At 43.8% G+C, this 26820-nt stretch overlaps 1 protein-coding gene across 1 annotated transcript in view; it reads left to right on the forward strand.

The window, feature by feature from the left end:
• The window catches only part of LOC143360774 (zwei Ig domain protein zig-8), a 446034-nt gene that overhangs the window by 268970 nt on the left and 150244 nt on the right, over positions 1-26820 (forward strand). Inside the window, exon 3 of the mRNA XM_076799902.1 lies at positions 6891-7066. Within this exon, the coding sequence (XP_076656017.1) occupies positions 6891-7066 (176 nt within the window). The remainder of the gene's footprint in view (positions 1-6890; positions 7067-26820) is intronic.

Here is a 26820-nt window from a genome sequence, read left to right on the forward strand (position 1 = left end):
TTTTTACTGTTTTGTATTTAAATCCTCCGAACGTTTTTACTGTTTCGTATTGAAATTCTCTAATTGTTTTTACTGCTTCGTATTTAAATTCTTTAAATGTTTTCGCTGTTTCGTATTTAAATGCTTCAACTGTTTTCACCGTTTCGTATTTGATTTTCGCAAACAGTTCCGCGCGCTTTAACCATTCACTTTTTATTTGGATAAATTATTTCGATTTTGTAGAGTGTTTTGGAATTCGTCGCCTCCGCCGAAGTAAATATGATTTCATCGATCGGAAAATGATTAATGCGGGAGAGAGATAAGACAGTTTCCGGGGATCTCGCACGCGTTCTAAACAGTCTAGCTCCGAGTCGACTCCTCAGCCTCGGGCCCGAAGTATGGCAATCTTTCATTGGAAGCTGGAAGTTTTCGATTCAAAGTGATCCTTTGTGCGGAGCTGCTTCGGCGTGACTAACGCTCGGAAGTTGAATTGCTTCGAGAAGACCGTTCGACGTTTCCCGCGACTTCTTGCCGTTTTAATGACCTGTCTTCCCTGACAATTTCTCCTGCGCACCGTTATACAAAACTCCGAACACTGTTCCAGAAGCAATTCAGTGCCGAGGGGCGGCGCTCGATAGGCACCCGTGTACAGGAAAGACAGATCGAGGCGCTTCCCTTCCCATGATCGAGAGATCGGAGCGTAACGATCGGAGTTCCAACTTTTTTATCACAGTAATTACCATTCTCTTTCCTGCAAGACCGGACTTCCGGCGAGATGAGCTGCTTAGCGATCGGATTTTGAACTGTTCCGTTACTAATGGACTGAAAAAATATTTTTAAATTAACCCTACAAGGTATCGGGTCCCTCATGACCCCCAAAAATATCGTCACACTAATTTTCGCTACAGGGTGTTTCAAAATTATATGTCACCACACTGTAGCCTGATTCTGCTCGCCAGAAATCGACCGAAAAATGCCTTGACCTTGATCCTTTTCTCAAGGTCAAACATTTTTTCTATTGCATCCTATAGTAGTCATCGCGACGAACAAAAGTCTCGAAGGAACCATGGGTCTCGAGTGCACCATTCTCTTGGAAAACGAAAGTTTCGTAAACTATACTTCATTCCATACGTCTACAGGGTGTTTCAGGATGGTATAAACGTCGAGAATTAGAGAGGGCTAAATTAGGAATATATAAAACTATATAGAACTCCAGTAAGTAGAATTTTGTTAAAATTTTTCCAGTTTTGCAGCAAAGTCTCCAATGTATTTAAAAAAGATTTCACACAATGCTTCAGCAAAGAATAGCTGTCTTTCGGAGGAAAAAGAAGATACTTTGGAATTAGTGACGAGGTGCAGAACGTAAGAACGCCCGAGTAGGTTTTTCATTTCTTTTCGAAAACTACAATGGCGATTCGAGCTCTGGCTGGATGTGATTTTGAGGCGCGAACGGAAGTTCGGCTTAATCCGGGAACTTCTTTATTAAATTCGTCGAAGGCGACGGGTGGCCTGGCGTCATTTGGCGGAAAAGAATTCGCATGTTCACGTCGGCGAGCGGAACTATACACTGGAACAGTTGGCAGAGCCGTTTCACGAGCGCATACAATGAAGTCAGATTAATTTAATTATGGATCATCCCTATTGAGCTCATTCCACTCTTTTTCACTCTGTACCCCCTTTCATACTAGTCAGGAATTTTTCCGATCTTTTTTCGAGCGTACGCTCGGGGATACTTTGTTCTATTCCGCGATGTTTCCTTTGACACACACGTTGACACGGAGAAACGAAATTATAATTCAAAGATGGAGGACGGGACAAAGGAAGCTCGTCGGGAATGGGACGCTACTCAAATAGAATGTCATTCAGCTGGTAAGGAATCATGCCAATTGAAGACGCATTCGAGGATCTGGGACGTGACGGTATTGTTCATTGTTATCATCGACGGATAAAGGAAATTGTAACTTCCGAAACGTACTAATATTTGGTGCTCCCGCTCTTGACGTACTAACCTTTTAAATAGATTTGGCTTTGTCTTTTTGTAGTCCTCGTATCCCAAGTTTCATTCCAATAAATATGTTTCGTTGCGAGTACAGTCTTCTCTCGATATATGTCGCAAATATCTAGCCTATAAAAGTCACAGAACTATCCCCACTCTCGCAGGGTATACCGCGTGGAGGGCCCCAACGCTCGAGTGTCCTCGGTCGCCAGTGTAAACAATTATGTTTGGGTTGGGTACATCGGTGTGCGACATATATAATATAGTGTAGTGGACATATATCGAGAAAACACTGACGATATACTTTTTTACGTCAGTATTTAACACGATTGGACGAAATAATTTATATTCTAACACTTTATCTCTCGGAAGAGAATTAATAGAATTTTCAATAATTATGCCGTAATAAAAGAGAGCTTAGAAATTATTATAATATTAGAGGAGGCTTATTGGAATCTGATAAAAATTTCTACCGCTGTTTGCAGGTTTCCCAAAGAAAAACCTAGCCATGTCTCGAGCAAAATAATTTTTAAGGCATAATTTCGATTAGTTTGACGCAAGAAGCCGCCTACCGCGATCATTTCGACCGCAAGCCGCACCGTCGCGGAGCCGCCAGTGATATAATGTCTGGGTGAATTGTAAACGACACCGGAGAGCCCGGGAATTACGTCGGAACGGTGATCCCGCGGGAACAATAATTTCTGGGAACGGGGTGCGATCGTTAAACGAAGGCAGTAAAAATCATTCGGCCGGATCACCGGGCCGACCTCCGCGGATGTGTAATGAAAGTACGATCCCGCGCCGGCGGAAGTTACGCCTCGCGGAATGCAATATCTCCAATTTACCCCGGTGCAAGGAAATATTGCAAGTTACGCGCCGTGACGAGTGGATATTGCGCGCGGCCGCTTCTGCTTCCGCTTCGGAGACGCGCCGCGATCGGATACATGCCGCGCCGACTGCGATTGTTGTCGGCCACGGTACGCTCTCCGTAACTGTCGAAACGTCCTCTACCGTAACTGTTCGGATGTTATCCCCTCCCCCCTGGAACCAGTCAGGCGGTAAACACGGGTCGAGTATCGAGGTCAACGCATTACAGTTCATAAAATTTATTATGATTACTATCATTATTATGATAACATTATTAACGAGTTGGGTGTATGTTTTTGGTGACTGTTTATTGACTTCCCCATGCTCCAGTTTCCAACGTGTTCGTATCTTCTCATAAATCAATACAAAAACATCACCTGTGCAGAGTTTGTCTGGCTTTAATTGATAAATGAATTAACGTCCATCAAATATGCAGATAATGCGACTCGGTAAATACGCACCGGGCATAGTTTATTCGAACTAAGACAATAAAAAATCGCCGGAGATACCGAACTATTTATAACACATTCTTACTTTTACTTCGACAAATAATGTGATAAAACTTAATTTCACTTTTACTTGATTCCTATATCAGTGATTATCCTGTATCTATAAGTTATTAAAATAGTAAGAACAAATTTAGTTTCATTACAGTGAGCTGAGTCTCTTGAAATGTTTTAAGCAATTAATTTTTATTTCGCACGGAGCTTCGCGGTCTATTAATCATTAGCAGCTTTGAAACCGGAAGCTCCGCCATATTGTCTCGGCTGCTCCGCGGCGGCGAGTAGCACGGTTCCGGGACGCGCGCGCTAAAATAATAAACAAGTTCGGTAATTGTTCGCGGCACCGGCTGAATCGGCGTTACTTCTTTTTCCGTCGGAGTTTCGGCCGGTTGCGTTTCATGCTTGTTCGCCGCGAAGTTTTCGCCGTGAAGTTAGCCGAAAGTGTGTACAGTCAGACGCCGGTCCCGTGAACGCTTGCGGCCCGTTTTAACCGGGAATCTTTCCCCGACGTTTCGGGATGAAACGTCGCGCGAGAAAATTGATGACAGAGAGGAACGGAGGAAATTGTGTATCGGTTTCGGCTCGGGATTTCCGTTGTTGGAAATGAGGCGGTGATAATAGAAATTCTACGTCCGAAAACTTGTTTGAATGCTGCACGCCGGAGCGGCCCGTCGAGATATTGGCGGGAAAGTTCGGACAAAAGTGTCAAACACACCGGCGAAACTTTCTAAGCGTGTTTAATCCGTCTGGAACTATAATTAACAGAATTAGAATTGAAAGCAGGTTCGAGTGGGCCGGACTATGAACAACACATTTGTGGGCAACGTTGCAGATGATTGTGGTCCGTACTGATTCAGCTGGAAATTCCAATTGAGGTAGAAGGACTACCAAGTTGCTTGACATGGTGATTAGCGAGCAATCACCTCCGAAAATATTTATGAATAAAATGAGCAATTAATGAGAATTAAAAATGGTATTCTATTATTTTAATTAGATACAGGGCGTCCCAAAAATGTTGTACAGACGTTTCTCTATATATGTCGCCAAGGCCTGGATGATAAACGTCGCGGAATTATCCCTGCTACCACTACCACTGTACTTCCTGGAAAGGGATTCCTGATATCATTCGAAGTAACTCTTTTAACAATGTTTCTTTAATAAATTTTGTTTAATTTTATTAAATTTAATTTTGTTTAATTTTCAAATTTCAGTAACTGCTGCACGAACGCTCAATTTTGTGGGGGTATATTAATTTTAATGGTGTTGCTAATGATATTGCGCACGCATGTTGTCCAGGAGAGAGACGGTTGCTTGGCAACAGTCAAATGAAAATGTTTTTGCAACTAATGATTTTTCCTTGCGAGGGGCCGGAGTATATTTGTTGGGAACAACGAGCTGTATCGATTGGTTCGTTAAAAAATACATGGTTCCATTTAAAACGCGTTATTATTAAAGGGGGCACCGTTACGTACTTACGATACTTAAAAATCATGAAGGTACCTAAGTAAATAATGGTATGTGCTTGCTAACAACGCGGAATATTAAAGCGACGGTGAAAAATTGAATAAAAAGGGTGGGAGAATAAAAACATTTGAACCGTTTACTTGCATAATATTCGCTTCCTACAGACGGGTCACCCGGGAGCGTAACGTGTTTATAAAGAGAAGTGGCCGCCATACTGTGATCCTTTCATTAGCGGCACAATTCTTCCCGGTTCCTTCTTTTTCTCCCGTTTCTCGCTATTCTTCCCTTTTACTAGCGACACCGTCATAAAGAGATCAATGGAGCGTGATCAGTAGCAAGAAACAGGAGTCGAATAGAAATTCCTTTTTTTTTCTCTCCAATAACTTTGATCAATCGAGGACAATATGTCGACGTTCCCGGTGCCTTTTATCTCCGCGCTGTTTTAAATCTCATTTACTCGTTTCTGTTATAAACGCATCAGACCCAATAACAACAAAACTGGAACGCTGCAGGTAAATTTCCATTGTTCAAACGTTTCATTAAACCTTTGGCAACCCAGAAATTGTGAACACCTGTTGGATGACAGCTTGTCCCAGTACAAAGTGCGATCGCTCAACTTTAAACACCCGTAACCTTTGAACCGGTGAATTCCTCGCCTTAGAGCTTCGATTTTTCGCATTTTCTCGTCAAGATCTAGAGGATCATATATTAAAAAGTAGAAAATGTCTGGGTTTCCAAAGTGAAGTTTAACCTGGAAATATTTTAGCTTATGAGAGTTACTTAAATTTTAGAAACCTTTCCATACTTCTTTTGTCAAAAACCCAAGATTTACGATTTTGTCCAGCTTCAAGTCCAGCGTCTTATAATTTGGTCCAGCACGGTATTAAAGGAACGATCATAATTCTCCCGATGGTGGGGCGTCGAGTGCATTCTAAAAGTCCGCCGTTCCCCCGGCTGGAATTGTGCAATGGTGACGCGCTATCAATCCAATTTATCTTCCTATCGGCGGACATTAAGAAATTCATCAGTGAACTCGTTAGATAAACGAGCCAGTCGAATCGAGTATACGTCGCGACGGTCTCTGTCCGTGGAACAATAGACGATGCCGGCGATTGTTGCGATCAAAGGGCTTTGTCCGTTCCCGGCATAGAGAGCTGCTTGAACAGATTCGCCTGGGAAGTTCACTTGGTAGCCGGCCTGCGCTGTATACAGATAAAAACACGGTCATTTATCACCTGAACTGCGAGCCGGCAAGACTCCTTGACTGACATTTTAATCGAATGCGCAACCTGCGCCCCGAGAAAAACTGCGCTGTTTCGCCGCATGCAACTTCGCCCTTATGCGCCCACGCGTCCGTTCCTGGACGACGCAGCTGCCAACGGCACGCTCAAAAATCCACCAAAATTGTTCGCAGAATATTGGGTATAAGCGAATTCTCGATATATGTCACCAACACGTTTCTTGTCAGCGACGTGTATCGTCCAGGGGACATGCCCGAGCCGTCTTATGTTTACACTCCTCGGCGTCCTCGGCGGCCCCTCACAGGGTATACCCCGCGGTAGTGGGGATAAATCCATGGACATTTATCATCCAGGCCTTGGCGACATATACAATAGAGAAACCACTGCACACTGTGCGACAAAAGAAAATCGTATACCTTGCAATGTTTGAACTGTTATAGTAAAGGTGTTAAAAATACAGCTTGCAGTAATTTTATAATTCAAGACCATAAAAGATTGTTAATATTAATCACCTGAGTATCTTACCCCTAAATATAATTATAGATTAATATTGTGTATCCATCGGAGAGTAACTTTCACAAGTTTGTCTCTCGTCTGTATCCACTTAGATGTAAACTTTGACAAGTTTCACCCTCGAGAGTGGAAGTGACATTTATTGGAAAGTAAGATCGAAAATGATTCTCAACTTTGTGCCCGCTAGTCGGTCCCACCCTCGAGAGCAAACTTAGGTCAACACGTGCCATGAACTCTTCGAAATTGCACATCTCGAGTAAGATAAATATCTTTAAAAATATCGGAGAATGACGTAAGCTAATGCATAGTTGTTTCTTTGTTTTCCAGGGGCGCACTGCTACAGCATGCTTCACGGGGGCAGCGGCAAAAGCGGCAACAGTTTAGATGACAGTAGTATACGGTCTGGCCCGTACTTCGATCTATCAACTTCGAATAACGTGACCGCCCTCGTGGGCAAGACCACGTTTTTGCCCTGTCGCGTGAAGAACTTGGGGAACAAAACGGTGAGTGGAATAATTAAACACAATAGAAGCCCCATATAATTTTCTCCGGCCCGGAAGTTTTCACTACAAACCAACGGAAATGTTTACAAAACATACAGATCATACTAACATACCAGTTCATTATACGTACAGGGTGTTCCAAAATTATATAGGTGGAGATCTGCTAAAAAAAGGAAATGGCCCACAAAATTGACCTTAACTTTGAATCTCAAGGTCAAACTTGTTTTCCGTTGCCTCGGATGACTTGAACCTATTGATCCTTTCAGACTCTTGCTCTTCGCGATCACTACTGTAGGGTGCCAAAAAAAAAAAATATTTGACCTTGAGGAGATCTCTTCCTACCTGCAGGAGATGAAAGCCCAAAAGTCGAATGTTACTAAATTCTTTTGATTTATTTACCGTACCCAACGATTGTCATAAACAGCAATTTTCCTCGAAGACTCCTCCACGTTTCTTCGCTAATTAACTCCCAGTCCGCGTCGATTCATTTGAGTGAAATAATCTGACTTGTAATTACGAAGGATTCTCTGGGAATAAATGCTATAGGTATATGTATATGTATATGTATATATATATATATATACACCGAAGACTGGTGCACTTTGTTCAATGACATTGTGGAGAGGCAGGCGGTAGCCAAGTGCACTTCCGATGCATCCCCTGCAGTTTGCTACAGACAGGTGACGATCCATTGTGCTGGTAAAATATTGACACTCGATATTTTCCTGCATTCGCCGCGGGGCGAGGGGAGGGGGAAAAACGTTTACACGTGAGCCCATCTCCATGATGGAGGTCCATGCTTTTTGCCGGAGCCCCCAGCCGTTGCTTTCATCGATATTAATTTTCCCCCGTTTATCCTTTTAGGTGCGAGTGCACAGACAGCAATTATTTTAATTTCCTACTGTTTATCAACGGCGGTGCTTTTAAGCTCCGGCCGTTCCGGATTTTCATCGACAGCGCGCTATCGAACTTTCTTCCGGGGACGTTGCCGCCTGAGTGACAGCGGTAATGTGCTTAACCCTCGAGTATCCTCCCGGCATGCAACACAGGTGCTCGATGCACTAAAATTACACTTAAGCAACGCCCTTACTGCCGGACACTATCATTACAGCGGATCCAAAAAATATTCGAACACCAAATCTCCCGTTCTCGAGATATTTTTTCAAATTAAAAAAATTGTAATAATTTCGTTAAAAAAAAAAATAATAGAATATACCTGGACTCAATTATTGTATATTATTAAACTGGCATAAATTTTCTCTAACTGAAATATTTAAATTAATTGTAAAAATTTCCCTACCACCCCTTCTATCAGGCTTCCGTCTTTTGCCACCGATACAGAAAGTTTTTATTTCGCATAAAGCTCCACGGTCAGAGTAATTGTTAATATAAAACCGAACAATTTCCCGCCATCTTGCGCGACAGGTTTAAACGAGGAACAGAGGGCACGCTTTCCGAAAAGGTGTTGCACAGTTTCGAAAAAGTTTGCGACGCTTTGAGAGTGGGTGATGAACGAAAATTTGTCACGCGGACGAACAGAAGGAATGAAAATTATTCTGCAAATCGCGCAGGTACACGTGATATTCGCGGCAATTTTTCACCGGAGGAATGTGGTTCGCGGGCGTAACAATAAATCCACGGGAAAGCAGCTCGCGTGTTATTCTAATCCTTGTAAGTTATTTTTTCGGGACAAATTTATGCATGAAAAGTTAGATATGTGTACGAGGATCCAGGGAGATGGTTCGATGATCATAACTCAGGAAACCGTGTTTTATGAGATTTTTTTCGCCCGTCACACGGCGGCGAGAGAGATTAGATTGTCCGGATTATTCACGGGGCCGTTCCACAATTCGTAGTTACCGGGACGCGTAAAATGGTTCGCTCGGTTGTAAGATTCGCTGCATTCCTTATGCTTATCAAATCTGCGCCGATTTATCTGCCGCCCGCAATCTACGCCGCGCGAACTCGAACATAAGTGGAGCGGTTTTATCGTTTCCGACACATTGGTGGACCAAGGGATCAGATTCTAGGTTTTATTTGCTGACCGCGTCGGTAAAGTAGGAAAACAATTTGCTCTAATCAATTTATCAGGATTTTATCAAAAATTATTTTATTGAAGAATCACCCTCGCCACGTGTGTACCGTCTTGGAATGTATATATGTCCCTGTAGATATATGGAATAAAATAGTTTAGGAGACCTCAAAGTCGTTTTCTGAGAGAACCGTTGACTTGAGATCCGTGGTTCCTTCGAGACTTTTGTTCGTCAGGGTGAGTACTGTAGGATGCGATGAAAAAAGACGTTTGACCTTGAGAAAAGCGTCAAGGTCAAAGCATTTTTCGGTCGATTTTAGGGGAGCAGAACCAGGCTATAGTGGCGGTGATATATAATTGTGGAGTACCAGGTAGTTTCGGGGAATTTTCAGAGGACCAATAGGAACCAGTAGGATTCTCGCCGAGTCCCATAAGTCGGGAATGGAATCACAGTTGCCGAACGATCTCGCGGGAGGGCTGAACAGCTCTGCTCGCGGAAATTACGTATCCGCCTTGCTTCCGTTCAAACAGGGCAGAATCGACCGCGCTGGGCGAGGTTCGAATCGCGTTTCCGCGTGTTGATCATCGCGTTGTTTCGCCGTTCGTTTTACGTTCTCGTTAATTGCCAGGTCGAGTAAAGCTTGGGAACGGTCGAGCGGCGGCGGCGGCGGCGGCGGCGGCAGCCTTCGAGCCGTTGTCGATCAGCTGCGAACGCGAGCAGGAGCGCGAGCGCGTGTAATTACTCGAGTCAATTTCCCGGGAACGTTCGCGACCGATCCTACACGGCTTCATTAAAATTTCCCCGCGGCCCCGGGGTCGAAAAATTGACCGGCCGTCTACGGGCTCGAATTTTGAGCGAGCTGCGGCCCACCCGCGAGAAACTGGGTCGCATACATATGAATGAGCGCGGACACGGTTTACCCGGTACCTTTTTTCCCCGAGCAAACACCGAATCCGCTCCCACCGCCGTTCGAAAGATTAGCCGGGAGACCGGCGTTAAGATACTTTCGATTCGCCGACAAGTATTCTTCGGCGCAACACGCAAATCCGATTACCAGCGAACTCCGCGCCCACCCGAATTCACGATACACTCGGGGATATCCGGTTTACTCGTATGACGAATGAGGTATACACCGAGCCCAAGAAATATTCCAACACTAGATTCGTGATAAATCTGTGACCGTTTCGCTGAAAATCGTAAAAACACGCGCGATTAAATAAACCTTCTGAATAACATTTGAGGCCGGAAGTTTTTCATTTCAGAAATTCCGGTCGAATTACAGATGACATTACTTTGCATCAAATCGGATTGATTGAAAGAGCGGGGGAACCGTGCGTTTTTTCATTCGAAAATTCATGTTGGACTTCGACGTTTCGTTACGAAACGTTGCTGCGAAATTGTGGACGGCTCGGTGAGGCTATTAGGCGTGTTACCACGACGCGAAACTTCAGGTGAAAAAATATATATGTACGTTTGAAGTGCGCGAGACTGTAATTTGAAATTTTTTCATTTTGAGGGTTCGACCGGAGGGATGAAACGGATCGGATTTCTACACTTAGGAAGTTTTAATGGGTGATCGGGTAAACATGATCTCGAAATCAAATACTCGAACTCGGTTGTAATTACTGGAGTGTACTTTGCGGAATAAACTTAGTTACGACGCCGGTGAACATCGGGGCGGTGCCGGCCTAGAACCGCGGAAATTTTATACGGGTAATAAGTTTACGGCTAATTTCCTCTGAAAGAAAGTCATCACCGACGAGTGATCACCGCGGAATATGCATAACTCACGGGAACTCGTCATTCTGGCCGATTACGCGGACAAATTTTCATTTCTCCTCGCATTCGTAATATGAAAAAATTCCTGACGAATATGCTCGTCCGTTGAATTACGAATTCGCATAATTTGCGTAATTTGTATTCCGCTCTGATGATTTTGTGACACAAATTAACAGTCCAAATAAATCATACTAAATCTGTGAAACAAAATTCAATCTTCTCATAGTACATTATGAATTCTCCCAAAAGGATGATATAATTTAATATTACGGTCCTATTAAAAAATATTTGTTAAAAAAATTATGTTTGATGCGAAAAAGGTACCTAAACTGAGCCAATTTTTGACCCGTCTTTAAAGCCATTTATTTTTACCAAAAGCGAGCTTCCCAAATTCATGTAATTTTTATGAGAATTCACAAAAATTTATACGTTTAAAGCTATAAATCGTTTGGACAGCGATCTCCCAGAATAGCAAGTTTATAAATAAAAACTGTCACAGCATGAAAATAACCAGGGAGCTGCGGCAGTGTAAATAACTGATCAAAAAGTGAAAACAAAAACGGTTCTTTCGATCAATGAAGTCCGATAAAGCGGGTTCAAAATGGTTAAAAGTGGAAACCCGATATATAGAAAATTTCCCAACGAAAACCAACAACGTGAAATATAACAGAACGTCGAATAGACAGGAAAAACATGAAAGAATAGAAGCGAGACGCTAGGGGAAATAGAAAGCAGAGATACGAGAATTTCAAACTTCATCCGGTTTGGATCGGTTCGAATTTCATCCCACTTCGCATGCGGAACTTTAAGAAATTGGAATTCTTAAATTCCCGATACGCTGAATTCCCACTTTTATCTGATTTGAACCGGCTCCGAGCAAGTTTCGAGTTGATCAATCCGTTTTAAGTGATAGTACACTGCTGTCTAAAAAAAGTAGTATTCAAATCCCCTGTACACATTTTTATAAAAAAATAAACAGTTTTTTCTCGGGTCGAAATGAAAAATGAAACCTAAACATTTCCTCAATTTGTTGCCGTTTCTCTCGCCAATGTTTTTACACTATAAATTTATTGCCAGAATTTTCAATCCAACTGTTCCGATTTTGTAAAAAACGAAACCTGAATATTTCTTCAATTCGAGTCATTCCGTAACATTTACGGTCGGAGCCAATATAAAAATTTGCCGAGTATTACCACATTGTTAGGTCCACAATATGGCCACGTAAATAGTTCCATCTACTCTCTAATTGTGAACAATTCGAACCGGGGCTTGAACGAGTTCCGAAAATTTGTCAAATTGTTACACGGGGGTTCTGACTGAAAAAATTATAAGGAAAGTCAAAATCGGTGTCGATTCAACCTCCAGTAAACTATAAAGAATAAGAATTTTTTCTCATAACGTGAATCAGTACGGTTTGATATACAGTCTTTTCTCGATATATGTCGCAAATACCTGGCTGATGAAAGTCGCAGAACTCTCCCCACTACCGCGTGGTAGGATCAAAGGATCACGTGGATCAAAGAATAATAGTATCTCCTGAACGATACTTGTCGCTGGCAAGACTCGTCCTGTTGACATATATCGAGAGAACAGTGTAGCGACTTGTAGTATTGTCACGGGGGGCACTCCTCCGAAAATATTAGCGCGTTGTCTACGAAAATCGAGCATCAAATTCAATTCCGCCGGAAATTTATGGCCCCCGATAGCGTTCGCAGGACCGTTTCGAATATACATAACGCATCAGGTGTAGCCTAGTATAACCCAATGCGGTTATGTTAAGTAACCGCGGTATTGGCTCGTGATCGCGGTCATATCCGACCGTGGAATAACCGAACTCATAGACGGCACGCATCACAAATCGATTTTGTATCTCGCCCAAAACCCGGGCGGGATGCACTTAACGCCCCTCCAACCCCTCCAACCCTTCCCCTCCGCGCCCCCCACTCCGGACCTCGCACGAGTGGCAATGCAAAACCTCGAGTGCAGATAAATTCTCGAAATCTGCCAGCGACCGTCTTAGAAAAATGCCGGCCGTTCCGTGGCCACGTCGTTTCCAATGCGCTGGCTACGGCTCAAGGAGCCAACCAATGGCGTATCACCAGCATCTGGGTCGAGAAGTTTGAAAATTTGAGGGCTCGCGTCCCGTTACGCTATCCGCGGCAGACGTCCCGCACAGAATCCCCGCGCCTCGAACCTGTAAACACGGTGGAAAAATTAAAAATATTTTCCGAGCCCGATTCGCCACTTTTTCCAAAACAGCTTCGCGGAATTCACTCGCACGGAATGCTCGCGTGCGCTCTTCAATTCAGCGGATGGATCTCGTGTTGCGTTTGACTTTTGTTGCGCGGGATTTGCAGGGGATCGGGGTGGAAGTGGTGAACACTTATTGTTTAGCTAATTGGAGTGATTGTTAAATCACTGCGCTGGAATTTCATTTGATAACTGCGCTCTGGAAACACCGGGGTGGGGGATCCGATTACCGCGGGGGCACCAATTACACACATATAACTGACATATAACATATAAGACATATAACCGATCTGAACTGATTTTAATGGAAAAAATTGGATATCTCTTTTTGGATATTCATTATGCTTTAAAAATGAGAAATTGGGACCCTGCTCTTCATCAATCTCGCTTACATTGATTTAAACGTGGTCCAAATGAATAAACATTTTTAAATAAAAAAGTAGTATTTTCCTTGTGCGAAGGTTCGATTTTTCCGTCGCCCCGTCGTCGACGTTATTCGTCCTTCGCCGTCGCGGAGGAATGACAATTTTTTTTTCTATGCGAATTCGTATACGAGGGAAGATTTTTTTCGTCAGCCCGAACGAGGCGCGGAATATTCTCGCTGGAGAATTACTTCCGAAACTAATTTTTCCAGTTTCATCCCGGGCGATTCGTGCCGGACGAGCACGTGCGAGCAACGAGGTTCGGGACAGTCGGGTCGCGTCGCCATCCCTTTTTCTTCCTCGGTGTCCGTCTCTGTTCCATTTCGATCATTCTACCCTCCTTTGTTTCCCCCCGAATGGAGTCGTTTGCCTCCGTGAACGGCTTCTACTCGATGAAATACAACCGGTGCACCGTGTGCCGTTCCTCGGACGAGCTGCCTTTACTTGTTTCACGGAACTTTGCCGATACACGAGACGCCGGGACGTCTGTATCGGCAACCATGATCGACATTGGTCAGCCATGCGGATGGAAATTGATATCCATTTACAGATCTGTCGTTTTCTTTCGATAGAAGATAACGACAAGTACAGTCTTTATATATGTCGCCAAGGCCTGGGTGATAAACGTCGCGGAATTATCCCCACCGCCACGAGGCATACCCCGTGAGACCTCGGTCGCCTCTAGAGTTTCGCTATTCTTTTCCACGTTAAAAAATGGGATCTCCTGGCCGATATATACCCCTGGCTAGTGATTTCTCCGTATATGTCGCCAAGGCCTGGGTGATAAACGTCGTGTAATTATCCCCACCGCCACGGGGTATACCCCGTGAGACCTCTTTTGTGAAACTTTTATTCTGCAAAACGTCCGCAGTCTGCATATAATTTTCTAAAGACATTATCCTCGGATCAGCCTAACTCGACTATTTATTATTTTTACACCGTTGGAAAGTTTCGTTTGAACAGTAACAATTTCTGTAAAATTGCTTAATGGGCCGTCAACAGGACACGCATCCCCGAAGGGTTGTAGAGCGGCGCTATAGTGTGCAGAGTAAAGTGTGCAACGGGGGAAAGAAATCATGCAAACTTAATCCCGTGCCGGCATTATTGATTTAGACTTGTTTATGCATGGAGGGAACACTGTCGCGTGTAATCTCTAATTGCCGGCTAGCATACCACCAGCCCTGCTAACTGTCGCCGCCGCTTTAATTAGGCTTGGCCTTATGGGCGGCGCTGGAGCTATACTGCTGGTCCCACTGGCTACTGATTTTTTTTTTTTTTAATAAATTTCACCACTTTTCTTAAATATTCAAGGCCCAACTTCGCGTTAGTGCAACATTTTGCAATGTTTTTTATTGTTTCATTTCTTCCCAAGTTATTAAATTAAAATGACTCTACACACGATATAATGTGGTATTCGGTGGGTTTACTTGACGCTGACAAAATAGAAGTCCTACACGATATATGTCACAGTACAGACCCGAGGCTTGCGCTTAGATCAAGACTTTTCTAGTTCAGATATTGACAATTTCTGGAAAATTTATATAAATAAATTGGTAATGGATGCATTTATGTGAAAATCGTGCGATTTCATTACTTGGGACTTGATGGGTTTAGGAGCCCGATGGCAGCTCGGAGGGAAAAATCCGGCCGCTCGAATCAGTATGCGGTTCGGTTCGTCATTAATTTCCTATTGTTGCGGGGCCTAGGTAGACCGAGCGCAAGAGCATTTTTATTTATCTAGACGACCAGCTTTTGGCATTGTTAGGCGGTCCACGCGAGCTCCGCTGTCAACGTGATGCGAAAGCCGATTCGCGTCAGAGACATTCGATCGAATGAAAGGAAAAAGCGTTGTCCAAGAGAGGGATCCTATTGCATTCTCAGCTCCGCTGGTCTTGCAGGGACGCAACCGACTTCCTTCCCGAGGGAATTCGATTCTCTGTGCCCGCCGCCCATTAATCCTGACTTATCCTGGCTAAGGTTTCGTTCCCCGCGAAGACATATTGGCGGAGTGCGTGAGTATTACCGATTTTCTTGTACCCGATATTGAATCGTAGGGATTTCGCGGCTCCCCGTCGCGCATTAATCTTTCTAAATCTAAAGTCACTCTCGAAACTCCACGCAAATCTCTCCTATCCACATAATAAATTTCGCCCATTTTGTTATTGGCACGTTGCGGATCTCTGTGCGAAAATACCAATTGCAAAACACGGCTGCCACTCGGGCGATTCTTCTCGTTCTAACAATTTAAAAAAATTGAAAATTACATATCGGCATCCTCTAATTTTTTTAAATATTTCTACCGATTTAAATTTCTTCTATTCATTTTCAGATTTCACGAAATGCTGGGAAAATTCTTGAAAAAGAAATTACATTTTTATTTAATTCATTCTCCTTAACTATTTTGTCGAATTATTCCGTTAAAAATTTGTTCCGTACGAAAATGATCATTTTACTGGCGGTTACGGATGTAAAATTAAAATGTTAAAATGTAGATCTAATATTTCTGTTTCGGAGGCGTGAAACCACCGAAACTTTTCGATAAATCGTATGCATCGAACAAAGAGAAGGAATAGTGATTTATATTCAAAGAAAGGGGAAAAGTTTCCTCCCTTATGGAATAGCGGAATAAAAGTAAAAGAGGAAAAAGTTTTAAGGTAAGGGAATTACGGGGATTCAAATTAGAACGATCCGAGGTACGCGAAGCGGTAATAGAACATCCCGTACACGAGAAATTTAATAAAGTCAGAATATCCTATAAATATCACTATCGCAGCGCTCCCCTACAGTTCAGCGTGATCGTCGACACTGTTAAAACTGAAATTAAACTGCAATTCGGAGGTGAAACGAATGACGTGAAGTTTCTAACGAATCGTGCAATTAAATTGCCGGGAAAAAGTTCAACGGAAAATCCAGTTTCTAGAAGTTCGCGCTTCGAAGACAAATATCTGAATTAGGAAAACATTCAAATGGACGTGAAATGAACGGACGGAGAATAATCATATCGGGGAAAACCCTAGTCAAATATTTTTCATCGCCGAAAGCTTTATTCGGAGGCTTTTCGACATGAAACAATTTTCAATCTTTCTACACAATTTCGTCGTCAACGAAATTCACAATTCTTTGGAGAAACAGAAAATAAAAATTCAGCTCGCTGTAATGACTATAATAATTCTTACAGATTTATTGTCCTTTATATAATAAAATTAGAAAAAAATTGTATTGATACGATTGTGGTACATGTCATTTTCGAAATTTTGTTCTTGAAAAAAAAGGTGGATTTTTGTAACTGGGATCAAAAATATACTTAATAAATTAGAGAAGGAGAAAGATATAATTAATAAATTAGAGAAAGGAGGTCAGAGAAAGATATAATTAATAAATTGGAGAAAGGAGGTCGGAGAGAGAATTAATTAATAAACAGGAAGGACAATATTGGAGAATTCTGAAATGTTTGTTGCTCGTATTTTGAACAGTGGTTTTCGGCATGAATGTACAAAATTCACAGTCGAGTGATAGTAAACGTTACAGCACGTTAAGGCTTGAGAAATGAGAAGCTGATGACGCGCGGTTTCGAGCCGGGCTGTCATGCCACGTTGCATGACGTAGCAGCAATCCGAATCCAGAATTAAAAATTTTCGCGGCGCTGATTATCCAGAATTATCCTTGAATATGCGCATCAAGACGTTACGGTTTCAATTAGACGGCTCGGCACGAGAACCGAACGCGTAACGCCGTGCGAAACATCATGCAATGATCGTCAAACATCCCCCAGTAGATATCTTATCGGCCGCGATGTGTGAAGACGTCTGGTGTATTGGTCCGACGGCTTTACGCCGCCTAGGCGATCTTACGTAAAATCCCCTTACGTCAGCTGATCGTTTTATCGGCGAACGCCGAATGTTATTTTCTAAATAGAAATTGAGATAAAAAATAAAAAATTAGAAACTTAAAAAATAATTAAAAAAAATTTTTTTTAATTAAATTCTACAATGCCCAGTATTCCTTCAATCTTTTTGCATTCTGCAGACCCTATTCGATACACTGAATACATTAGCACAGGAATTTTTTTGTCTGGACAAATAATCCCATCACCTGTATATGTGTGTGACAGGCAACTTGTTAAAGTTATAACTAAAATTTTATGCGTCAATTATAAAAATGAGTAGGTGTCGTTCAAAGAAATGCACAGATTAAAACAATTGGAGGAATTATAAATTGTTATATGTTTTAGGACGTATTGGCTTGTTAGAAGAATAGAGTATAGTAAACAAAAAAAATAGTTGAAAGAGTAGCAGTATTATGGAGGTTCACTTTTTGTATATTTTTTAAAAACCTTGATCTCTCAATTGCTATGAAAGGGAATTAACTCCCATAGTAGGTGCAGTAATGTCGCAATAGATAGCAATCCGTTTAAACGACATGCTCCCCTCTATTATAGCCGTATAAAAGATCTCAGGCTAATGCTTGAACCATGTTTGCTGTGCAATTCAAATTTACAAAATTCAGTTTCACTGATAACGTCACATTAGGAGATCAAACATTTTGCAGTATCTCAGAAAACTCGGTGAACAAATCTGGTGCAAGAAACGAGGCAGCTTCAATGTTTCAATTAGATTAGATTTTAAATTCGATAAGTATGCTCTAACATTAACGATTTAGTTGCGACTCGTTGCAAATACACGTGATTAGATAGCAGCCCTTTTTATAGTCAAAGATATTACAATTAATTGTTTATAGTTAAATTGCTTCTTGATGGGTTACGCGAATAACTCGAAAATGGAGCAGACTTCCTTCGCTTAGCGTTTAAATAAAAGAGGAAACAATACGTACGGCGGATGACAGATGGCATGCTGCACCTAACTCGAGCTATGCGCATTCATGCTCACGAACTGCACTCAGGAGATTAATGCTAAAACTACCACGCGGCCGAAGTGACTGGTCTGTAATTTCTTATAAAAATTGCGCGAACGGATTTCTTGAGATTTCGCGCGAATTTATAATGCGCGAACGCGCTCCTACAATTTCCATAATTACACGCGGAGATACTGTTACAAGTTGATTTACAATTAGGAACGCATATACAGTGACTACTCGATATATGTCAACAACGCGGGTCTTGCCAGCGACTTGTATCGTCCAGGTGACACTCCTCGGCGTCCGAGGCCTCTCGAGCTTCGTAGCCCCTGTCGAGTAGTGTCCCGCGGTGGTGGGGATAATTCCGCGACGTTTATCATCGAGGCCTCGGCGACATATACAGAGAAATCACTGTAAACTGCAACATTGTAACGAAACAGACGTTTGTTCCCTTTGCTTTCTGGTAACGCTGGACAAGCACGATAAAGATTCGATAATGTTAATTCGGCTGCGCTCGCGAAGCAATAAATTTAATAAATTTATTAAATAAATTTGTTTTTTGGGTCTCGGTTCTTCTCCGGGCCGTGGGAGAACAAAAGACGGTAAACGCGGGGGTTAAATGCCGGCAATTTAGTTTTCCGTCGAAAGAGGCGGTCAATAGCATTCGGTTAAAAATAAATGAATTGATAAGAGTGTTCGCGACCGTTCCAGCGCGCGCGCGGCGAGCTTTCAACTGTTCTCCTTGATAATGCGTTGCGGGCTAACCGCGCGCGCCACTCAGTTATTGACTCGGCTTTATCAGATTCCGCGAACATTTTAAATACGCTTCGGACACGAACATTCTCTGCGGCAGAGCGGGCATAGCGCAGCGCCGGCGACCGTGTTTTCCCAGAAAATTTAGAAAGAACGTTTCGTTGTAAGAAGCCCAATTAAGGTGCGCACCGAATTTTATTTTAAAATATTATGTAACATTTTATTTTATGAATTTTATTCGTAAATTAACCATAGCATCCTAAAAGCTCTGAATTTTTAATAGAAATGCTAAAGTGCACAGGAGGGTCAATTTGAAAACCATGCTTTTTCCGACGGCAAACAATTTCTAGGCCAATCGCAAAAATAGCAATAAGTGAAATTTCTGTTGATTGCAATTTTTATTTTCGATTTCTGTTTGCGCAATTTCTCGCTTAAAGGGTTGCTTAATGGCCGCTCTCGCGGGATCGATCGCGGTTTTTTTGCTCGCATCCCGCAGAAAAATTCCTCGGAATCGGAAATCAAACGGCGGAATAAGCCGCGGCGATTGTAAATTACCGCGCCCGGTTGCGAAACGTAAGTTCCCTCCAGCCCGGTTTGATTTATGAGCCGTCATTCGTTCGCCGTCAACTTGTTTCTAGAAGAATTCTACGGCTTGAAATCACCGTCGACGAATGAAATATTCCGCCGCCCCCTCCCCCACCTCGCGCCACAGTAATTTCTGCTCGTGATATTTTGTCGCCGGGACGGAGGGCGGGTTTACGCGTTGTTGTATTGTCATAATTCGAAATATCGCGTACCTGTGCCCTAACAGTTTCACCAAATATCTAGAAAAATGTCTAATAAAATACTTCGCGAAACATTAAAATTGTTTTTCAAGAGAACGGTCGACTCGGGACCTATAGTTCCTTCGAGACTTTAGTTCCTCGCGGCGAGTACTATAGGATGCAATGAAAAAACCAGTTTGACCTTGAGAATGGAGTCAAGGTCAATTGTGCGGTCCACTTTTTTTCAACAGATCTCCACCGGGTCAGAGGTGCAGAATCAGGCTATAGTGGTCGCGACACTAAAAACGCCACTTGAACACCCTGTACAGAGACTTTTTGAAACGACTGTACCGTTTGTGGGGTACAGTCGTATAACCAGGAGTCGTACATCGAAAATAAGCGAGAATCAGGATAATAATCTGCTGGGACGGCAAGGCAACGAAGTTCCTCGTTCGTCTATGTCTTCGGATGGAGGGACGGAAAAGAGAGAGGGAGAGAGAGAGTGAGAGAGAGAGAGAGAGAGAGAGAGAATGGGGGTCGCGATTCGCCGCGTGGCAAGAGGAGCCCCCGTTATCGGGAATCGAAGATAAAGAGAGAACGGAAGTGGAAAATCTTGGAAACTTACGACAACTTTATACGTAATAGTTCCAAGTTCTGCGGTACGTCGACGAGGGTGGTGGGTAGGGGAGGGGGCGGAGCGGGGCTATTTCGTGGGACGAGCAATATCATGAACGTTCTGTGCGGTTCCCTCCCTTCCGCGGTCGAATCCCGTCGGAATGTCTTTTCAACATTCCGGCGAACTAACTCGACCCAATTTGCCAAGACGCGATGAATTACCGAGCTGTCCAAACGGTGAAGTTGTCCCCTCGGCTCTTGGCCGGGAGAATAAAACAACGGGGGGAGGGAGAGAGGGAAATATCAACGGCGGCGCGCGGGACCCCTAACGAGCATCGTTAGCATTAATATGTCATTAACATCGGAATGAGACACGGAATACGGTTCTCTATCAAATAACCGAACCTACGGCCGCCCGCGCGAGAAACCAACGAGACACCCGGCGACCGCCTTTTATTAACGTAATAACGGCGCATTAAGCTTCTTTAAAACACAATAAGCCGAAACACCGTTCGTCTTCGTGCAACGTCCCACGCCGGGATATTGTCTTCTCGGGCGATGAATACGAATCCTGAAACCCTTCTCTTCAACTCTGGAAAGGAAATTTTTCATCGAGAAATTTTAATGAATTTCCACCGTTAAGATGTGCGAATGTAACGAATGATTCCATACGTTCCTCAAAGAAACAATAGGTCGATATATGCACCTCGCTATATATGTCGCCAAGGCCTGCATGATAAATGTCGCGGCATTAACCCCACTACCGCGGGGTATACCCTGTGAGGAGCCCCCGAAGCCCGAGAGGGCTCGGACGCCGGGGAGTGTAAACATAACATGGCTCCTGGACGCATAGTGTACAGTGATTTCTCTATTGTATATGTCGCCAAGGCCTGGATGATAAATGTCGCGGAATTGTCCCCACTGCCGCGGAGTATACCCTGTGCGGGGCCTCCTCGGACGCCTGGCAAAACCCGTGCTGGTGACAAATATCGAGAATTCGCTGCACATCGAGTAAACGCTCTATTGTGTGGTGAATTTTCGAGTATCGAAATCTGCATGAGAAGAAAGTGTAATGCTAGACGGTGTCTAAAATTAGTAGATAGCAAATCATCGCTAAATTAACGTTCATTCGTGTGTGTTTTTGCTGGCCAGATGATGAATTAAAATTAACTCTGTAAATATTGTTCCCGTTAGACGTGAGATAACATTGTTTACGCATGACAAGCCCCGAATGTTGCAGATGAATGATTTATCGTTAAATTAAATTTACGGTTGATTAGTAGTGAGAGTCACTATTTAATCCGTACATCTAATAATTAATCTTTATTGGCTAAGTAAATTATTGAATTTAATAATTAAAGTTAAGTATTTTAGAATAATGAAAGCGGTGAATGGGAATTTTATGACATGACTATGAATATTACAGTATCACCGAGTCTCGTGTCACGTGTACGCGGGCCAAAAATTCAGTAGAATCCAGTTGAAACTATGTTGCCTGAAAATTTCATTCCGAAATTCATGAAATTAACGAAGTTGAAGCCAACGGCGCCTGTAACGGCGTGTAAAACTTTACACGCGTTTTTGTTGAAATGATACCCCCGGAACGTTAATGGGCCACTTCAACTAAAATTTAACAGAGCGGTTTCCACTATCGTCAAATAAAATAAAAGTTACACGGTGTACCGAAATGTTTGTCTTCGGCGTTCGCAACGTTATCATTTATTTGTGCGATCAAAACGGAGGATTTTTTTCGGATAGAAACGCATTTTTCAGTTCAAACGAGTGCCAATTTTTTTTTCTGTTTGGAAAAAGGTTACACTTTTCAAAATTGATGACGACGAGAAGCCGTTTTTTAGCCGCGGCAAGAGAAAACCCATTTTTTCCCCGCACAGAAACCACATCATAGTGGATATGCTTACGATGTAAGCGGCTTTGCAGAATCTGCCTCACGAATTTCGCTAAAAATTTCTAATTATAACCTGCGCTAACATGTTCGAAGCTTACTTAGTATATCCTAGCCTGCGGATCTTTACGTAATCATGGCTCCTGAGAATTTTCCAAAAATGCTGGAATAAAAAATCGCGACAAGTACTATTTTAATTTATTTCAGATCCAGAAAGGGTACTACAATTTTTTAAAAAAATTTCTTCTCTCCAATCTTAGGATACTCATCGTCTTTTCAAAAGTGTCCGAATATTACAGACTAATTATGTTTACTATACAGGGTGGGGCAATAATTTTGTCCACTTTAAATATTTCCTTATATTTATTTACTTGTGACGATATGAAAAACTGATATGTACAAAAGTTGCATGGTGTAGAGGGGAAACTATTGTAATGTAAACACTTTTTATATGCGCGAAGGGGTTTCGGAGGCTTCAAGGTCACCTTGAAAAATTATTTCGACAATATCTCGTTAACTATTAGAGGTAGGACAGGTGAAGGTCAATACATGTTTACGCAGAATTCGATGCCCCATCGATTCATGATACTAAAAATAGGTCTTGAAATCAAGGTGACCTTGAAATCTCCGAAACGCCTTCGCGCATGTAAAGAGTGTTTACATCAGAATATTTCCCCCTCTGTGCCACGCAACTTAGATCAGTTTTTCGCATTACCCAAGATGGACAAAGTTATTGCCCCACTCTGTACGTCGGTCCAAAACCTGACGGTAACGAATGAAACGAACATTCTCCCCGGGAAGAAGGGAACAAAGGCTCCGGGGGGAAAGAGATATCGGCAGCGATTACACGAACGAGTGTTTCCGGACGAAGTACCCAACGATCCGTGGGAAATGCGAAAATACTTATCCGTGGAAGATTAATGCAGCGGCTCACGGGTTGAATAATTCGATTCTCAATCAAAGAAATAATTGCATGACGTTTCCCCGGGCCGGGCCGGGCCAGGCCCGCTTTAATACGCGCGATGATAAATGAACCGGGAGCCGATCTACCGTGTCGACTAATTTGTAATTCCGTGGCCGCGTGTGTGCTCGCGTGCGCGCACTGTCTTATCGGCCGCTGTCTTAATAACTGTTATAACAATCGCCCGGGCCAATCTATTTGGCGTGTATTTATCTCCGGACTGCTCAGCGTCCCAGCGTTTATCGAGCGCCCTCCTCCGTGCCCCTTTCTCGTGCACACGAATTAGATTAATTAGTTTGATCAGATGGCTCCGCGGGAGGAAATTAAAATGTTTACACTGCGAACCGTGAATTATCGTACCGCGCGCGCGTTCCGCGTTCCCGAGATCTCCTCTTGTTTTAGAACGGGCGATTCCAGGCGAAAAAGGAAAATATAAAACCGAGCCCTCCGCTAACGAACCGAATGGAATTACAACTGTAACAACGTCCGAACGGAATTTTTTTTTTACCACCCGAGCGTCACGTTCGAAACGCGAAGTTCAGACCCGGGACTTAATCATGTCGTCGTTTCACGGCTCAGAACTTTTACTCGTTATTTTTGGATTTATCGTTTCCGAAGCTCCCGGCCCTTTTGCTTCCGCGATAGCGGAGGCAATTTGTAAACAAAGTCCGCGTTTTCTCAGATGGAGCTCTCCATGGTCTCCGACGGTTCCGTCGCGCGTGACGTCAGAGAACGATTTGTCCGACACGATCGCCCCTCTTGGTTCTTGCGACTTCGCGACAAAAGATTCGGATAATCGGTAGGGATCGTCGTTATCGACCGTGCGAGCGTTTCCGCGCGATGGACTCCGTCTCCTTTGAGCCGGCCCGGTCGATTCTTTCACCCGGTCCTCGCCGCTTTGATCTCTGCCCGGAGTTTCTGGTATCGTCGGCGCGGCGTCGTTAGACACGGAATAATTACGGTGTCGGAGAACGACTCGTCCCGTCGCGCCGGCGGTAATGGGCGCCGCCTTAAAGAAATTACTGCGGCGCGGCGTCCGCAAAAGCGTGCGGGAAAGTTTATTAAACGAGCTTGGCACGTGAACAGGCCGCACCGTGGACGACTAACAATTTCACCGGGAAAGATTAGTCCGCCGCGCGGCGCGCCGGCTCTAATAAGCCCATAATGCATCTTGGAAAAGAGTCTCCCCCACGGCGGAAAAGAAAAATCGACGTAATGGCGGCGACGGCGCGCCGCGCCATCTTTCGAAAATCCGCGCGATTCGCTCTTTTCATAATTTATGCATCATCCTACGTCCTAATCGCAAGCCATTTCCCTTCTCCTCTAACGCCGGTATCTCATTCCCCCCGCCTACTCCCCCTCGGCCGTTTTCTTTCTTGAAAATCACTTCCGCTGCAATCTACTTACCGTTCTTGTTAAATGAACCGACGTCGGTAATGAATGTCTTCTTCCACTGGGAATGTGGTTAATAGAAGCTGTTTGAACCGAGGCGATCTGATCTATGGCTCTATCTAGTTACAGCTGAATCGATTATGGCGCCTGTTGTCTATAGGGCCAGTTGCGCAACGGTGGCGCGAGTCACGGCTCCAGGTGGGACTACAGGCGGGAGAAAATTTAAGGGGCGGTTCTCCGTGTCGATATAAGGCGAAACTGAAGAGTGAGAAAATTGTGATTTTGGCTTCATTTTCTAGTTATTAACAAGTAAAAGTCCGCCTGACATGAGGCAATCCGACTGACAGAGGTGTTCGTTGCGTACGTCATAAAGGCGCGCGACAGTGGCGTATCAAGTGACAGATACCCTATGTGCCTCACAAGAAGTCCGATTGGGTCATTCCGCTTCCATTTTCTAGCCGAATTATTGGGTAAAGTGTGTGACGTCAAATTTTGGACAATTGATGAAATAAAAAATGACTCAAGTGTGTTAAAATTTTGTACAGGTGCTTGGCTATATGTCTAAGGTAACGAAAGGCTAGGTGACCATTATCAAGAAGGTTAAGGGTTACAAAAACTCCGGGAATAAAGGATTCCGTGTAGCCGGTCAAAACGTAATTTCAATTCGGCTAAGTTCCAGCTAAGAGGATTACAGCAAACTAAGAACTGGGTAACTTTATTGCAAAATTCACGTTTCTCTCCGCTCGAGTTTCCCCTCTAGTATTCTCTAATTTCAATTCAACGTGCTTCGGCTAAAGTCCATTCGGTTGCAATAAAAGAAAAAAAATCTTTTCTCGGCTGTCTTCGTTCGTACGATGTCCGGTTACGTCAGTGCTCTACTCTACCGACCGGACGACGAGTAATAACCTCTCGTTGCTTCAGGTGTGCTGCGTGTTTCTTTTATTAACGTGCCGGGCGAAGTTATCCGATACCCTTTTACCGGGACCGTGTTTTCATAATCTGTTCCAATCTTCTTAGAAACTTCACGATAACCGTAACGATGTTACCATCGCGAGCACATCCACGTTGCTCAAGATCGAACCGAAAGATACAATTTCCTAGACTTTTATCTTCCACTCACGAGGTTCGATTCATTTTAAGAGGATCGGCCTTCTACAATTCTCAGAGTTTATGGACACAGCAATTATATTTTCAAGGTAAAGGAAAATTTTCCAATTCAATACACATGTGGGCAAGATCGAAATCAAAAGCGACGGAGTGGGAAAGTAACATTGTGGATAACTCAAAATCTATGCTCGCCGCCGAGGAATAGGGGAATCGTAGAGGGGAAGGGTAGAGTGGGGGGACGAGTCTTAATACTCACGTGACCGGACCGTGACGGAAGAGTGGGGACGCTCGAGATAGGGGGCATGGCGTGGTAGAAGGGGGACGGTAGAGTGGGAGACAAGTCTTAATAGTCACGTGACGGGCCGTGATGGAGGAGTGGGGGTCTCGCCGCCGAGGTATGGGGGAAAGGCGTGGTGGAAGGGGAAGGGTAGAGTGAGAGACAAGTCTTAATCTGGCGACACTGAGCGGAGCATGTTGCGGGGAGCTGACACGCCTAAGGCTACTTTGTAGAGGTAGGGGGCAAAGTTCGATCAGAATATCGTCAAGAGCCGGAGAGAACGGGTAAACCGCGACAGACAGTAATGTGTATTTGCTATCCGCGTCTGACCGTGGTTTGCCCGTCGACTTTTGGTCGTTCGGATGCACACGGCAGGGATGCCTCTGTATCGGATGCACGCCGCCGCGTTGGCTAGTGGCTGGAAAGCCTGCCGTTACAGCTTCGGAAGGATGTGCATCCTGAATTAATGAAGCCACGGATGCATTCGGCCGTGTGACTGGTAATCCTCTTTCGGTATTTCCTGAAGCGGTGCTTGCGATTTCACGTACGATAAATAGAGATAATCCGACCGACGTGTATACGCGCCGGGAAATATGTGCCTGCGCGGCTGCGGCGGTATTCGGGCATTCGGTAACCGTTGCACA

This window comes from Halictus rubicundus, chromosome 14, assembly GCF_050948215.1.
Source record: "Halictus rubicundus isolate RS-2024b chromosome 14, iyHalRubi1_principal, whole genome shotgun sequence".
In the NCBI taxonomy this organism is placed as follows: Eukaryota; Metazoa; Arthropoda; class Insecta; order Hymenoptera; family Halictidae; genus Halictus; species Halictus rubicundus.